The sequence below is a fragment of the Hyaena hyaena genome, unplaced genomic scaffold (genome assembly GCF_003009895.1).
Source record: "Hyaena hyaena isolate Hyena2069 unplaced genomic scaffold, ASM300989v1 scaffold_113, whole genome shotgun sequence".
NCBI lineage: Eukaryota > Metazoa > Chordata > Mammalia > Carnivora > Hyaenidae > Hyaena > Hyaena hyaena.
This window is the reverse complement of record NW_024080745.1, coordinates 300,157-317,912: the sequence shown is the minus strand read 5'-3', so window position 1 is coordinate 317,912 and position 17,756 is coordinate 300,157. Positions and strand designations below refer to the sequence as shown.

Genomic DNA, 17,756 nt, shown 5'->3' with positions numbered 1-17,756 from the left:
ATGAGAGTGAGAAGAAAAGTATCAGTTGAGCTTGCTCAAAGAGCAGGTTTACTTGTTGACCTCAGTCGGATCGGAAAAAAAAAAGTCTCTAGTGGGTAGTGAGCAGTGCCTGGTAATCCTGCTGTATTTTCTTCTTAGGATCATTTTCCTACTCTTTGAGATAGTTTTATTGCCTTCTTTATCCTCAAATCTCTCGTGTGCTACCCTACCCTATCCCGTCTTCCCTCAGTCGCCTTCTATATTATAGGAACTATTGGATGAATGTCCTCATTTTGTTACCAAAGCTACATTTAGCAACTTTATTTTCTCTTATTTAGTACGTGGAAAACAGTTCCTTTTCTTATCAAACTTTAATCTGTTCTCTTGTGCTCTGGATTCCATTCTCTCACATTCTCATTTGTTTTCTCTCCCTTCTGACACTTTAGTTTTTACCTATGTCATGAATTATTCCTATTGGCATACAAATACTCCTCTAGAGCTCTAGAGGTTCATATGTCCAGTGCTAGGGTACATCCTTGGCAAGGCATACGGTGATCTCTCTCCTCTCTCTCTCTCTCTCTCCCTCTCCCTCTCTCCCCGCCCATCCCTCCCTCCCCCTCTCCCCCTCCCTGTCAGTTTCTCTTTTACTTTATTTCCCTTTTACCTTAAGGTTGGCATCGTACTTTGAACAAACCCTAGTTTTTAACTTTGTGCCCTTAGCAGCCATCTATATGGAACTTGAAATATCTCCAGGACCTTAAGGAAACAGTCAAAGGAGCACCTGGGTGGCTCAGTTGGTTAAGCGTCCAACTCTTGATTTTGGTCAAGGTCATGATCTCATGGTTTGTGAAACTGAGCCCACATTGGGCTTGGTGCTGACAATGAAGAACCTGTTTGGGATTGTTTTTCCCTTTCTCTCTTCCCCTCCCCTCCTCAAAATAAATAAAAAACTTAAAAAAAATAGAAATAAAGCATTACCATACTTTATTTATATCATACTTATGTCCTATTTTATTTAAGGTAATGTGTAATATTGTCTTCGTATGGGCTATTATAATAAAAGTGCTATAGACTGAGGGGCTTAAACAACAAACATTTATTTCTCAGAGTTCTAGAGGTTGCGAAGTTCATGATCAAGGTAGATTCTGTGTCTGGGAGGATCTGCTTCCTGGTTTAGGGATGCCCATCCTCATATGGCTGAAGGAGCAAGAAAGCTGTCTGAGATCTCTTTCACAGGGCACTAATTACATTCATGAGGGCTCCACCCTCTGACCTAATCACCTCCCTAAAGCCCCACCTCCTAATACCATCACATCGGGGGTTAGTTTCAATATAATTTCAATATAATTCCAATATGAGGATACATATTCGGTTTATACCAAACATGTAATATGTATAATATATAATGTAATAAGTAATTTTTGGTATCCTTTAGTTGTTATCATCAGGATGGTTGTTCAGAGTATTTAGTATAATATATTGCCAGAAGCAAATACCTTTGTTCACTCTTTATACCTTTCTAGTCTGGCTTCTATCCTTAGTACCCACTGAACTTACTCACTGATGACCTGCATTCTCCTGGTCCTTTGCCTAGAGAGGGCAGGCTTTTTTTTGTAAGTGCTCACTGAAGTTTCTAGGTTGCCAGCTTCTCCAGCACCCAGTCTGGAATATGTGATGCGAAAGGAAACCCAGAGTCTTCATCCTGAGATCCTTTGCTGGTCTTCCTTCTCTTCACCTTTCAGAGTTTTCTCTGAAAGGAAAAATCCCCCAAACATTTGAAATGGACAGAGAGAGACAACTGGTGTTATTGAGAAAAATGAAGCAGGGAAGGAGGCACAGAAAGTGTTTTGGGTGGTGGCGATTTCAGTAGGATTGTCAGGGAAGACTTGTCTGAGAAGGACATAGCTGAGGAAGAACTGAAAGAAGTGAGGACATGAGTCATGTGGGTTTCTGGAACAACCATGTTTCGTTCACATGGAACAAGTAGAAAGTCTCCGAGGCAGGAGCACACTTGGCTTGTTGAAAAAGCAGCAGGGAAACTGGTGTGGCTCCAGCACAGAGAGTGAGGAGACACTAGGGCTGGGAGCTAATCAGGTCCCCCATATGCAGGGCCTTATTGGCCTGCCATATAGGCCTTTGTACACACTTTGGTTTTTTACTGCTGAGATGGGAGCCGTTGGAGAGTTCTGACAAGGGAAGTGACAGCATTTATTTGCATTTTTATAGGATGCATTCTCACTGCCGCATGGAAAATAAACTGTTAATGGAGTAAGGATGGAGCAGAGAGGCTGTTGGAAGGCTGTTGCAGTGATCCATGTGCAGTGTGGGACTGGCTCAGATCAGGGTGCTAACAGGGGAGGTCCTGAGTTCCTGATATAGTTTGAAGGTAGTTGTACTAGGATTTTCTGATTACTGCGCTCTAAAATGTAATTATTTTCTTTCATAAGTTTTTCAAGAAGACTGTAGGCTTCCTGAGGATGGGACTTTGCCTTATTTTATCATTTTGTTCTCAGCACTGTAGAATAATGGCTGGAACACTGTAATCACACTCCGTATATACATTTTGAGTGAATGATTGAATGATTGTATGTGGAAACTTAACAGTGAAGAAACTAGTAAAGTGAAAGGCAGAACAAAGCTATCATGGGAAAAAGATGCAAATGATGCATTCTTTTAAGGAATTACTATTCTGTAGTTCCAGCGCTTTGGACTGTGGTTGCCTAGAAAACAGCTCTTTCATCAGTAAATAGAGAAAACAACAAAGAAAGAATTCATGTTCCTCACTTTCATCCCCTGGCTAATCTCCTTCAAAGGTTGTTAACAAGAAGAGTTAATGATATTAATGATTGCTAACATTTAGCAAATGTTTCTTTTGTATCAGATTCTATGATAAGCACTTTTCATGTATTATTTAATTTTCACGAGACCCCCCCCCATATGAAGTAGGTGTTATTGTTACCCCATTTCACAGATGAGTAAATTGAAGGTCATATAATCTACTACTAGTGGTGTGAATCCATGATTTGAAGTCTAGCTCTTAACTGCTACTCTGCCTTGCCTCCTAGTTTGGGACCTTATTTAAAGTCATCCTCTCCTTTGTTATTATCCTTAGTGACATCAGTAACTCAAGGAACATCCTAGTCTCCCAGTTCTTAATGTTTTTGATGCCAGTGATCTTTATTAATTCTTTTCTAGCTACTCAAGTTAATGGCAGTACCTTCCATCTTATACAGCAGAATGGTTTCACCTGAGATGTCAAAACTGTATCTTTCCATTCTTACCACAACTACCTGTCTTCTCAAAAACTTTCTCATATTCTTACTACTACTTTAGCCTTGCTGAATATTTCAGGTTTTTAATTCTTATCTTCTACTCTTTCAACCTTTCCTGGCTTCATTTCCTTTCCTCTCGAACCATACATCTAATGACAGAGTCTTTATTGAACAATGCCTGAGGACTACACTAAGCATTTATGTATTTCATGATAACTCGAGAGGAATAGGTGCTAACATTAACCCCATTTTATAAATGAGGAAATTGACATTTAGCTAAGTAAAGTAACTTCCTTAAGGTCATGTAGTCAGCATTGGTTGAATCTCAAATCCACATTATTTTTGACACAAAAACTCATGGTATTTATAACCTGTTGTCCTTCATTACTGTCTCCATTTTATTCACTTTCTCTCTGACACTTTCAGTTCCTCTGTTCTCTTATCCCTCCACTTGCCTATCTGACAAAACATTAAACCGTAGATCAGTGTAATGGCCCACATTTTAAAATACAGATATCGTTAGGAACAGGGAATTTGGGGATTGATTTAAAATGATTTTATTTGGTTCATAAAGTTAGAAGGAAGAGTCCCCTACTGGGAATTACGGCTATGGGCAAAATGGGGTCTTAAGCTAGTGGATTATGGTAAAGAATAAAAATTGCTTTCATTGTAAGGACTTTTTTTCTGTTGAGAATATGATGTCACATAAAGCTATTTGCTATAATTGCCAGTCATTTTTTGATCTAAAATAAAAGCTAACTTGCCAATAATGGCTCTTAGATAAGTAAGGACAAACAATCATAAACAAAAAGTAATAATATTCCAACTAAAGCAAGTGGTAACGGTAATAAAATTGAACTAATGGGAGTTTCCAGCATAAGGATGGGAGGGAGCTACTTTTAGACATCCTCCTTTGGATAGAGCTTTCACTTTTTGTATATAGTTACTACTTGAAAATTTCCCTTACATATACTAAAAAGATATACTAATTATTTTCCTATTTGTCTATTTTCATTGTCTATGTTTTGTTTTGTAAATAACTTTTTATGTATATCCTCCTAAAAGTTGTTATTTCACAGGGTTTCATCTGTCCGTTATGTATGAAAAGATGTGTAACTGCTAGTGATTTGTCGGAGCATTACCAGCAAGCGCACGTTGAAAATGACACAAGAGCACAAGAGCTTCTTAATGACTCCAGTGTTATTGTGGGTCCTGTATATTTTGCTTTAGTAGCTTGGTTATGGGTTGCTCAGAATAGCTTTGTTTTTCCTTGCCTTGGTGTTGCTCAACTTCTTCTGCTACAAAGGGAATATGGATTGTTTTAATTATGCATGCTTAAAAACAGGTTCAATAAGGAAAGCAGGCTCTTGGGAAGTTGGGTCCATTGCTCTTACTGTTTGCAGCTGTCTTTTTCTGAATCTGTAAACAAATATAAAAGTTTAATATTTTTGCATAGATTTTGCTGTGAAATTTGAAATAGAAAGTGAATGATATTTGATTTCAACATTTGTAAGTTATGTCTTTATTATTTAATGTTTTATTAATGAACATTTAAAATTGCCTTGGGTTAAAATGCTTTATATTCTTATATAGAAAGAGGACTTTGCATATTAATTGTTGGTATCTTTATTTGAGAAAGTATCCAGTATTAGAACCTGGATCTACCATTGTTTCAGTCTTTGTTTTGACTCCCTAAACTTGAGGAAGGGGATGGAATGGCACATACTCATCATTAACAGTGGGTCATCCAAATGCTTCTCTGTAGTGTGTGGGATGGTACATATGTAAGGCTGAGGTTGGAAGCCCGTGAGAGGAAGTATTGCCCATTTGCAGGCTAGAAAAAGGTTCTTAGATGATCTTGAAATAAATCTTTCCTTTGAAAATCACTGCAATATTCTATAAACAGAGACATAGCTTCTTTTCTGATTCTTTTGCAAATCTCACAAAAGAATGACACTTCTTGTACCCAGAAAGACAAAAGGAAAAAAAAAAACATTTGTTTTTCTGTCTGGCAATTATATATTTAAGAAAAGGATTTCACCAAACATTCACTTATTTAGCATATTTGTAGTGTACTTCTTATGCATCACATATTTTGGTAAGTAAAGGATATAAAAAAAGATAGGATTTTTATCCCAGGAAATTTCTGTGATAAATATTATTTGTAAAAAGAATGCGGTGGTGATTCAACTTGAGGAGAACCCCAGGAAAGCTTTGCTGGGGGAACAGTTAAACCAGATATTTTCTAGGGCAGTGGGGAGGATGGGTGCAATATAGGAAGACACCAGCCAGTGAAACTAACTAACTGGTGCCAAGGCAAAAGAGAGACCTAGAAGATTCTTGGAGCTCTCCTTATCATTTTACCGCTTGTCTTCCTTTCATAACTTTTGTGCCAACTTTTCTTCTTTATGGGTTAGCCAAAATCAAAAGTGACAATATCACCTACTTATCACTTAAATAAGAACTTTATTTTTAACTGAAAGAGCACTTGGTATAAGAGGGGTACCATAAGTATCAAGTTAAGGTTAAGGTCTCCCATGTAGTGTATCTGAGAAAGGATTAGAGATGGCTGAAATCTAAGAGTAATCTTAAGTAGTGTGTGTGTGTGTGTGTGTGTGTGTGTGTTTAGAAGTTGGTGAGAAGTTTGGAATAATTCAAGGAAATAAACATAGCTGGCTGTTTTTGGTGTTTTACTGTTTAGTAACAGCATTTTTGTGGACGCTATTGATCTATTTAACCTCAGCCCCCTTGGAGGTGGTTGCGAAAAAATAAATAGAGAAGCAGTCTCTTAATATCCACAATTAGTATTACAAAGTCCATGAACTAAAGATCACGCACTGTGTTCAGGGGACATCCCTCAGATATTCACTCTGAGCTTACGTTACTTTTATTTTAAATGAGTGATGTGGTTTTAATAAGCTTTTTTCTTTATCCTTCCCATCTAGATCAGGCTAGCATGTGAAAACTATTTTTGAAACATTTTTGCCTGTGTTTTTTTTCTTAAGTTTATTTATTTATTCTGAGAGAGATAGAGAGCCTGCAAGTGGGGTAGGGAGAGAGAGGATTCCAAGCAGGCTTGGCACCATCAGTGAGCAGCCCAATTGGCACCATCAGTGAGCGGCCCAACACAGGGCTCAAACTCACAAACTGTGAGATCATGACCTGATCATGACCGAGACCAAGAGTTGTATGCTTAACCGACTGAGCCACCCAGGTGCCCCAGCATGTGAATAATTTTAAGAAATGATTGTGGAAAGACAAAGCAGTATAGGAAAAAACTATAAAATGTGGGTCCAGAAATTAAAGAGGTCAGAATTAATAGAGTAAAAGTCACCTATTCAGTGATAAATATTTTTGCATCTAAGATACCAAACAACAGTTTAATATCATCTGTTTAAAAAGTTGAGAAAGTATATGTATTTTAGAAAGATTTATTTTTATTAGAAATGTCCCAAAATTAAAGTGTTATTTAAGCATGGAAAATTCACTTACGTGAATCATATGGAAAATTCACTTAGGTGGATTATTTCTATAATTAAATATATATTACTGAATTTCTAAAATTTCTCTTTAGGGATGAATCAGTTCTTTCTAAATATTAACCTGGTAATATTTAGAAACTTTAGAGAAGGTATGGCATACCTTAATGTGATCATTAGCTTTCTTGAATCCTTAGATATCTAGAGCCAAAATCTGGAAATAGAGACAATAGTCAAAAAGCCAAAATTGTAAAGATTAAATGGCATAATTGGTATGTGGATTCTCTGGGGAACATTCTGTTTATTTGCCTTCTAGATACTAGTAGAAGCTGACATGCAAAAGAGGAATGACGGCTAAATAGTATAGTTGTTGCACTAAAGGCATGTTAACTATTGTGGTACAACAGTTACCGGGCAGAAGTTATGCTAAATTAGGTATAAAGTGGAGCTGTTATAAAACATGATGGTAGATAATAGATGGTTATGAAGAAAGAGCATAACATCAGCTAGGTTAACACTTAGGCTGGGAACATTCATTCACTCAAAAGACAGTGCTTTGTATCAAATACCTCTGGAGCCTAATGGCATCATTCAGACGTACAAAAGGTACATCCTGAGTACTTAGTGCTACTACCTTTGCTCATTTAAGAGTTTCATAGGCGATCAATGCATTCACTCACCTGTTGTACCCCTGCCCTTAGCTCTGCTTCTGTGATCAGAACATACCTCTGCTTTCTAAATGCAGCATGTCTTTGTTTCAAACCTCTTTCCACACCTTTGTTAGAATGCCTTTCTTTTATTTCTGACAGTAACTCCTACTCATTCTTCAGTACGTAATTCTAGTGTCCAGTATATATACACATATACGAAATATATATAAGTCTGTGTATTTTTTGTAAAGTATTAACTCCTGTAACAGGCAGAGCTGGATTCCTCTTTTCCTGTGTTCCTGTAGTTCTTTATATATCCTTGTGTTATACCATTGTCTGGTAATGCTTGTCTACATATCGGTAGCCCCAGTACTCAGTGAGCCTTGATTCTGCTACATAATGTCCATAACTGGGAAGTGAGCATATGCTATTTGTGTAGCACCCGGTGAAGGAGAAGTTTTTGTTTGCTTTTTAGTTTTTACTTGTTCAGAGTACTTATTACTTCGCTCAGTCTACTCCTTGAAGGTTTTATAATCTGCAAGCTGTTAAAGCTCTTCTGTCTTTTTGCCAAATTCTGCCCTGCCAGGTTCATTAGTGTTTTTGTTTTTTATTTTCATCTATTTTTTAAGGAGGCTCCATGCTCAATGTGAGGTATGAGCTCAAGACCCTGAGATCAGGAGTCTTATGCTCTAACAACTGAGTCAGCCATTTTATTTTATTCATATTTTATTAAATAAATTTATAATGTAGAAATTATAGAGTATGTTCAAAAATCCTACACTAGCCATTAGGGAAATATGAATCAAAAGCTCCAGTGTATTGTGTATTATAGTGAATGTGGAAATTTGACAAGGTACTAAGGGTAGTAATGGAGCGAAAATCAGTATATGCAAAGGCCCAGAAATATAGGGTACCATGGTGGGTTTGGGGAATGTAGGTAAGTCAGAATAGTTGAACGTATCAGTATAGTTGTGGAGAGTGGGAGGTGTCCAGGCATCAGAGTGAACTGGTCATGGAGGAAATATTCATGTAGGACCTTGTATGCCACCGTATAATCCTGAGAATATTTGTAAGTGTTTGATATTTTATGGGACTATTAATTTTAGGCTTTTTCAGTGTTCATCTTAGGTCAGCAAAGAATTTACTGACTAGAATACTTCTCAACCATTGTAGATACTCTGTGGTAATTATGAGTTATTTAGTACATTACCTTTTCCAGAATGCTTTATGTTCTTAATTTTTTGGTTCTTATTCCTAGGAGGTAGATTGGAGCAGCTGTTATTTTACTAAGAGGATATCTAGAGTGAGGGGTGGGAGATATGATGGCAGACCTTCCCAACTCGTCTTCTAGGTTAGAACTCACTTCTCAAATTAGAATTCTGTACTCTGGCCATCAATGTACTCACCTAAAAGATAGTTGTAAGGGTTTTCTTTATATTTTGTAAACTTCAGTCAGAATGGACAGTGATGTACCTTTGCACAATACCCAGGTTTGGGCCTAACATCGTAAGTTACAATTTACTAAGGGCACCATTGGTGTATGATTTGACTGTATTTCATAACATACAAATTGCTATTTTACAGTATTGAACACAACTTTGTAACCCTTTCTTCCCTCTTTCTATAGGGTTTCATATGTCCTCAGTGTATGAAATCCCTTGGATCTGCTGATGAACTTTTCAAACACTATGAGGTAGTTCATGATGCTGGTAATGATTCAAGTCATGGAGGAGAGGCCCTTGCCCTGAAGCGGTACAGTACAGTTGCTTTGAAGTATTATGCTGTTATGAATGCATGTGATACTACCTCTTTCCTGTGTTAGGGCCTCGAGTAGTGTGTTCACCATTCTTTGTCAGAGTGACTGTGAGGTGAGGAGAATGGAATGTGAGAAGTTTGACAGGACTCAAGGAACAGAAAGAAGCCAGTGCTGTTTGAGCTGAGTGAATGAGCCGGAGAGTGTTAAGGCAGGGATAGAGTGTTTAGATTGGATAGTCCTTACTAATGAGTTTAGACTCTATGCTAAGTGCAACAGGAAGCTATTGATACTTATTGTTGGTAAATTAATGAGAGATATTTTGTTTCTGCCTCAGGTACTTGATGATTATATCATTTCTGTGATAGAGTGTTTTTCCATTTATGAATGATGAGCTTTCAGAATAAAATTATTTTTCTAAGGGTTTTATATATATATACCACTATACATAAAATTGTAAATAGTTTTTTTCTTTTAAGAATTGAGAAAACTAGAAATTAATGTGTAGTCACTAGCCATGATTAATTAAGAGACCAGGTTGTTAGAGAACATTAACTATTAATTCCTTTTTTCCCCCCAATATATGTTCAGAGATGATTTAACACTACTTAGACAAGAGGTCCAAGACCTTCAGGCTTCACTTAAGGTAAGAATAGAAATGATTACATTTGTGTATTTTCAGTGTTTCAGATGATAAATCTTTTGAAATTCACTAATTAAAAATCCTTTTTTTCCCCCCTTAGGAAGAAAAATGGTACTCAGAAGAATTGAAGAAAGAATTAGAAAAATTTCAAGGGCTTCAGCAACAAGTAAATGCTTTTAAATACTTGAAATGTGTTCATTAGATGTTTATTTTCATTGTTGAAAATAAGCATTTTGTAAGCAAGTGGCTTGATATAAATAATTTCCTAATGAATTTATCTGTATTTAATAGCCTATAGTATATGTCCTTTGTAATTCCAATGAATGCAAATATATTGGAAGCTAAGATGTGATTTCTTAAAGGTCCTCCATTAAGAATCAGTTACCTGTGGTTTTTGTTTTTTTTAATACCAGGCTGCATTATTCTAATTTCTGAAACTATACCTAAATGGTTAAAAAAATAATAGGATCAGACAATAGTGAAATTCTTCAGAGCATTTGTGTTGTGACAAATTGGAGATCACTAAATTGTCTATTAGTAGGGAAAGAACTAATTTTTTTTTAATTTTTAAATGTTTTTTTATTTATTTCTGAGAGAGAGAGAGAGAGAGAGAGAGAGACAGCGTGAGCAGGGGAGGGTCAGAGAGAGAGGGAAATACAGAATCTGAAGCAGGCTCCAGGCTCTGAGCTAGCCATCAGCACAGAGCCCGACATGGGGCTCAAACCCATGAACTGTGTGATCATAACCTGAGCCGAAGTGGGATGCTTAACCGACTGAGCCACCCGGGAACCCTGGGAAAGAATTATTATTAACTGTTTATTGTTTATATTCTTTTTTAAAAAACATATTTAAAGTTTATTTATTTTTGAGGGAGGGAGGAAGGAGGAGAGAGAAAAAGAGAGAGAAAGGTAGAAGGAGATGGGGGAGAGAGAGAATCCCAAGCAGGCCTTGCACTGCCAGCATGGAGCCTGACATGGGCTTGATCTCACCAATTGTGAGATCATGACCTGAGCCGAAATCAAGAGTCAGTTGCTCAACTGATTGAGCCACCCAGGCACCCCTGTTTATATTAGTGAAGATTGTGTGAAAATATGGGGGAATGGTTGTATTAAAAATTTTATATTTTTGAAACAGTGTTAGGTTTTAAAAAACAGAATAAAGGTATTTATGTATATGTGTATGTACATACACACACAGCTTTACATAAAAATAGTACACAGAAAAAGCCAAAATCATTGGTAACAAAAGTGGTTACTTTGGGTGAGATTCTGTTGATATATAAGATAATGTGTTTTCTAAATAAATGTCTTAACCAGTTATGATTTTTATATTAAAATTATATTGGTTTTATACTACAATTACATGAAGGATTATAGAGTATTGAAATTTACTAAAAATAGTTTTCATTTGTAAGAATGAAGTGGATAACCTTCAACAATAGCTCTAATATTTTTATGAAGTAATTAGTGATCCTTTTGCCCGTTCTCTTCGCATATTGTGACTCTCAGTCCGTCTTTTGCCTTTTTGTTTTTTTCTCTAAAAATTGTCATTTAGACTAGAAAAAAAGATCCCAAATAAGTAGATAGCAAGATATTATTAGTCTTATTACTGCTCTTATTACTACTATTATTACTAGCTTCTGTATTTGAGGTGTGAAAGAGGTTTTTAGTAATCTAAAAAGTACTTAAAGATCATTTACTCATGTTTTACATAGATGCCATTAACAAACAATCAAACATGTGCTGTATTATATTTCCGTACTTGAAATCAGAGGAACCTGTTTACTACATTTGAGATGACTCTTTCACATTTAATAAATTAAATTCTCCACAGTGCAAGGTGAAATTGCCTTGGTAGCAAATTTACCTTTGGAGAAAATGTATTTAAAATATTGATGAATATTAGCAACCAGTATGTCTAAATCTAATGAGTCAGATACACTATGAGTTGCCTTATTAAGCTCTTGAAGATATGTATAATTCTTCAGAATGTGGAAATAATGATGAGGCAGTGTAGTATTTTATTCCTAATGCACATAATAAATTAAACCTTATGGAATGTATTCTTTATTTCTGCTTTTTTAAAAGATGATTTATAACCATGAATCAAAAATTTGTGCTTTTAATGCCAGAATTTATCGTAGTGATAGTTCATGGCATATTTTCACTTATGCAGATTTTTACAAATTATAGTATTGAGTCTTATCTGCTGACTTAAGTATTGGTTTAGAATCTATATGTATAATTATAATAATTTATATTATTTTAAAATCTTTACTGAATTTATAGAATTTAAGATGATATCTATAGCAAGACTCAGAGTACTTTAATATATATTAACATTAAAAAAATTCTTAGAACCAGTGACTTCAGCTAGATCATTGTGCCAGTCTGCCTAATGGTACTTTAGAAATCTGGAAGATTATGAACAGGCCAAAATTTATTCAGAATCTTGCAACTTACCTGATGGAATGTGGCTTGTAGAGATTTTTTTCACTTTGGCAATTACAATAGTACTGTCTCTTCCTTTTAATGTGTTTGTTTATGTCTTATTTCCATTGAGGAGTCTAAACCTGATGGATTGGTGGCTGATTCATCAGCAGGTAACTTTACTTAAAGTAGATATTTCCTCATTTTTCTTTTTCTTCTTTTTTAAGTGTTTATTTTTGAGAGAGTGAGCACCAGTAGGGGAGGGGCAGAGAGAGAGGGAGACAGAGAATCCCAAGCAGGCTCTGCATGGTCCACGCAGCAGTGCAGAGCAGATCCCGTGGCTCGAACTCACGAACCTGTGAGATCATGACCTGAGCTCATATCAAGAGCTAGAAGCTTAACCGTTGGAGCCACCCAGGCGCCCCTACATTCTTTTCACTGTTTACTTTTTTTTTCTCTGATGCCTACATGAATTTGTATTGTGATTGTAATTTCTGGCCCTAAAACAGTGAAGATAATAGTCATATTTTAGGTTTAGAATATTATATGTGAACCTCATAATTTAATCAGTTGACAAAAATCTTTGTGTTTTCTTTGCTCATTATATTCTGAAGTTATAAATAAACTTCTGGAGTGTTACATTAGTACAGGTTAGTGAAAAGTTAAATCTGTTTTGAAGAGTGTTGTACTCTTTTTCTCTTGAAATAAAATGATGAAACTTCCATTTTTGTAATTGATTTTGGAGGAATGCTCAATGAATAATCAAATTTATATTTTGAGGTTAACTGTTGTATTTACTTTCCCTCTGAAATCTCTTCCTCTTTTTTTTGAAAGCTGTTTATGGGAATGGAGTATTAGGAGTTGACTGCATATTTTAATTGATTATTTAAGACTTGGATTGTTCTTAAACCATTTTTTAATTTTTAATTTTTTATTTTTAAAAAATATTTTATTTATTTTTGAGAGAGAGAGATAGACACAGCATGAGCAGGGGAGGGTCAGAGAGAGAGGGAGATACAGAATCCGAAGCAGTTTCCAGGCTCCAAACTGTCAACACAGAGCCTACTCAGGGCTCGAACTCACAAACCGTGAGATCATGACCTGAGTTAGATGCTTAGCCAACTGAGCCACCCGGTGCCCTGTTCTTAACCCATTTCTAATTTTATTTCTCAATACAATAAATTTTATTTAGAGAGCCAGAATATATTCCTGTTTGGTCAGTTGATGGTTATGGGAAAATAACTGAAATAGAAAACCAAAATAATCTCGGGACAAATATTTACAGATTATTTGGGCATGATGCTAAATATTCCTTGAATTTTTTTTTATGTTTATAAATTATGACTTGTGCCTTAAATGAATCAGATATGCTTAATTCTTGAAATGTGAAGATTTCTCTATTTATAACTGGATGATAGACTTACACTGATTCCCTTTTTTGTTTTTGCTTTTCATGTTGATTATCTATATAACAATGATTAGGATATAAGTAATAACAATTTAGGAAATGTAATTAGCATTAATTATGTATTTAAATAGCTATGATACATTTTTATAGAACTGCAGTCTTTGGAACAGCAATTAGAAGAAGCCCAAACAGAAAATTTTAATATTAAGCAAATGAAAGACTTATTTGAACAGAAAGCAGCCCAACTTGCCACTGAGATTGCAGGTAAATTGAATCAGATCTTTTTAGGTAATAAGTCAGTCTCATTACCTTTTTGCCATTGTATTCTAGAAATAAGGCATTGTATTTTAGTGTGATAAAACATTTGTTACAGACTCTGGTAGTGATTCCTGGAATTTAATAATAGAGTTGCTTTATAACTTATTTTGTTTGTCCTCTCACCTCCTCCTTTCAGAGGATTGATTTTCTCTGTAGAATTTTTCTTGTACTTTAGTGAAGGTGAATTTCCTTTGGGATATGCTTAAAGATTAACAGGTAACATTTTGAAGAAATTAAATAATATAGTATAGATTTAACATTTGGTTATGCTATCAATTACTTGTTTTTTAATTATATGCTTTTAGGTTAAAGTATTATACATGATTAAGTATACATTAAAATGCTAATTAGTGACAGTGCTGTATGGAATTTATTTAGACAAAGACATTTGATTATTTTAAGTTCATCATTTAATGTAACCGGAACTAAAAGTTTATTGTATATATTTATGGTTATCTAAGGAATACGAATTTGAATTAATGATATGTAGATATGTGTTGTAATATATAAGAATTCATAAAACTGCCGTTTCCTAGAGTTAATGTCATGAAACTAGTATTTATATAACTATCTTTAATTAGATATAAAGTCAAAATATGATGAAGAAAGAAGTCTTCGAGAAGCTGCTGAACAAAAAGTGACATATCTGACAGAAGAATTAAACAAAGAAACAACTATAATTCAAGATCTGAAGACTGAACTGGTAATTTAGAAACCATTTATTAGAATGTACTTTTATAATTTTCAAAATGGAAAATGAAATGTATACTATGAAAAAATTTTTAAAGTATTGTTTGAGTAAAATAAAGGAAATAATCCCTGTAGTTCTCTCCTCTGCACATATATCATATGATTTTTTTAATAAAAATGGAAGCTATGACACAAAATTTATTACTTTAACATTTTTATTTTTTCTATCTTAATATCATCTGTCTTTTTACTAGTTTCCTTCTTTGCATCTCTGTTCCTGACCTTTCCCTGACCTTTAGTTTTACAAATCCACCTACTTTTAGGATACTTCTGATTGCATTTCTAGCTTCATTTCAAATTCAACAAGTGTAACATCAAGTCATCATATTTCCTCCCCACCTGTTTCTGTCATTGGTACTATACATCTTCAGTGCTCTCCTAAGGTGTAACATCTTTGGATTGGCCCTTCGGCTCCTTTATTTATTTATTTATTTACTTATTTATTTATGTTTATTTATTTTGAGAGCGAGAGAGAGCAAACATGAATAGGGGAGGGGCAGAGAGAGAGAGGGAGAGAGAGAATCCCAGACAGGCTCTGTGCTTTCAGCAAGGAGCCCAGCACAGGGCTCGATCCCATGAACCATGAGATCATGATCTGAACTGAAACCAAAAGTTGGACACTCAACTGACTGAGCCACCCAGGTGCCCCTCTGCTTTTATTTAGCACTCAATAAGTATATGAATAAAATCAACCATATCCAACTTGCAACAAACCCTAATTTTGCTTACATCTGCTCCCTTATTTTTATTACCAGTTTCCTAGGATAGAAGCATTTATGCTTCAAAATGTGGCATTTAAGTGATTGTTATAACCATTGAGTGTAGTTTGTGAAGGAAAGGAAAGAACGCAAACAAAGCATTAAGGATAATTGTGAATTTGCTCTTTTTCACATTGTAGTGATACTCTTAAATATGACAGAGATTGGGAAGAGGAGAGGCTTATTGGAGAAAAGATATCAGTGGTCAATGTTTGCAATCCAACAATTGATATTAAAGAGTATTTTCACTTTGATTTCTTTGTAGTAAAACCATATAAAAGTGGTGTTATTTAGGTTTTTGCTATAATTTTTAATGAAAATACTTCACAGCTTCAGAGACCTGGTATAGAAGATGTTGCTGTGCTAAAGAAAGAATTGGTCCAAGTTCAAACACTAATGGACAACATGACATTGGAGCGTGAAAAAGAATCTGAAAAACTCAAAGATGAGTGCAAAAAGTTACAAGCAGAATATGCTTACTCAGAGGTAAGTTCAGTGTGCTTAAATGTGATTGTAATTAATTTGTTTAGTGTATACCATTGAGTGAAGCCACATTTGAAATTTTTCCAAGTGATCTATCAAAACAGTATTTGACTTTCATTTGCTCTGAGTGATATTTGTATAGGGTCAGTACAGTCTGAGAGACAATATTTACCTTTGCTTTATAAAGCTAGACATTTAGAGAAGAATGTATAACAGAGTATTGTTTTGTTTAATAAATGATATATATTGTGGAGAGCTGATATTTAAAGTTAAATTTGATCCAGGCTAGTCAATAAGTGGTAATTGAGTTTATCTCAGTTTGATGTAGGGGTAAAGGAAGTATGACGTTATTTTTTTTACAATTGTATTATCAATGTTGTTTAGAAAAAGTATTTAGGAAAACATTTTCTAGTAGGCTTGTTTTTCACTTATCAGTTATTGAATTATGTTGTTGAAAGAAATGTTACAAATCAACTAGACTCACCTTCATCCGGGACTCTCTGGTAAGTGATCCCCAACCCTTGCTAGGTGGTGCAGGAGGTGCTTGTTTCTTTATAAGTCAGCTGTTCCATTGAATTGACATTTGTTTTCCTAGAATTTTCATGCACTCGTTCCAGTTCTTCTTAGGAATTACACAGAATAAATTGTTCCTTTTTTCCACATGAGCTATTCAAAGACTGTTCATATTTACTCTGAGTTCTTTCTTTTTCAGGACAAACATTTTCAGTTCCTTCTGCCATTTGTCACATGACTTGACTTTGGCCCGTACATCCTTGATATAGTTATGTTAGTATATAACAAGCTCTAGGATTTTTAATAAATATATTTGCTTAAAAATATAGCCTTTGTCTTTTTTACTGTATTATAGAGGATATTTTGTTAACAGTTAACAAACATTAATAGGTATTTGTAGTTCTTAAGCTCCCTTATGGGACATGGACCTCTGCTTTTCATATTTTCAGTTTAAAAAAGGTTGTTATAGTAACACTTCAGTTTGCATTTCTTCCTTAGAGTTTTTAAGCTGGTGATCTAAAAGCCACTCTATTCATAATTAGTAACATAATGAGCTATGGAGTATGAATATTATAGATAACCATGTCACCCTTTATTTTACTTCCTCCCGTATCTTTTCAGTGAAGCTTTGTAGGTACAACATGCATAGGCATGTGAAGCTTTATGATGCTCACTTAACACTTTAGACTTTAAAGTTTATGAACTTCAGGTGCAGATTTCCCAAAAGGAATCTTTGTAGCCCAATGATACATGACCCCACAGTTTTTCAAACAATTTCAGGGAGTTCATGAATTTATTGAAGGCATTTAAAAGCTTCTAATGTGTAATCAAGGAGATGCTGATTTAAAGAAGTCGTGTGAGGAAAAATCCCATTGAGATAATGTGAAGGTAGAAATACTTGAATCTGAGTGAATCGAGTCATTTATTTCTGTGTTTCAGTAAGAATTACTTTTAAAGTGTAATCCTTTCTGGACGTTTCCTACTGAGAATTGTAGAGTTATACATATACTTGTTATACAAATAGAATTTGAACAGGAAGAAGAAATTTATATATTTACTTGCATTTTGGGAAGAATATATGTGGGGAAATATTTCTGAGTAATATTTAAGAATTACTTTAATATGAAGGATTTTTGTAAATTTGCATTTTTATTCATGTAGATTGAATTATATATTATGAGAAGAAGTCATTTAAGATGAAAAAGTATAACTGGAGTTAGAAGATTTGGGGGGAAAAGGATTCAGTGACTTCCTGCACGGTCTTCCTATCAATAAGAGTAATTGTGGGAAACAGTGATTTTTTTTTTCTCTCAAAAAGATG

The 17,756-nt window shown here is 34.8% G+C and overlaps 1 protein-coding gene and 1 long non-coding RNA gene across 2 annotated transcripts in view; one reads left to right on the top strand and one right to left on the bottom strand.

The window, feature by feature from the left end:
* EEA1 (early endosome antigen 1) overlaps positions 1-17,756 on the top strand; it is a 120,164-nt gene that overhangs the window by 31,238 nt on the left and 71,170 nt on the right. Inside the window, exons 3-9 of the mRNA XM_039236606.1 lie at positions 9,008-9,132; positions 9,725-9,779; positions 9,877-9,942; positions 12,339-12,378; positions 13,764-13,877; positions 14,513-14,634; positions 15,770-15,925. Coding sequence (XP_039092537.1) covers positions 9,008-9,132; positions 9,725-9,779; positions 9,877-9,942; positions 12,339-12,378; positions 13,764-13,877; positions 14,513-14,634; positions 15,770-15,925 — 678 coding nt within the window. The remainder of the gene's footprint in view (positions 1-9,007; positions 9,133-9,724; positions 9,780-9,876; positions 9,943-12,338; positions 12,379-13,763; positions 13,878-14,512; positions 14,635-15,769; positions 15,926-17,756) is intronic.
* LOC120234656 overlaps positions 4,455-17,756 on the bottom strand; it is a 79,080-nt gene continuing 65,778 nt past the window's right edge. The window contains exons 2-3 of the long non-coding RNA XR_005529154.1: positions 6,894-6,944; positions 4,455-4,670 (exon numbers count right to left, since the gene is read on the bottom strand). This is a non-coding gene — a long non-coding RNA (uncharacterized LOC120234656). The remainder of the gene's footprint in view (positions 4,671-6,893; positions 6,945-17,756) is intronic.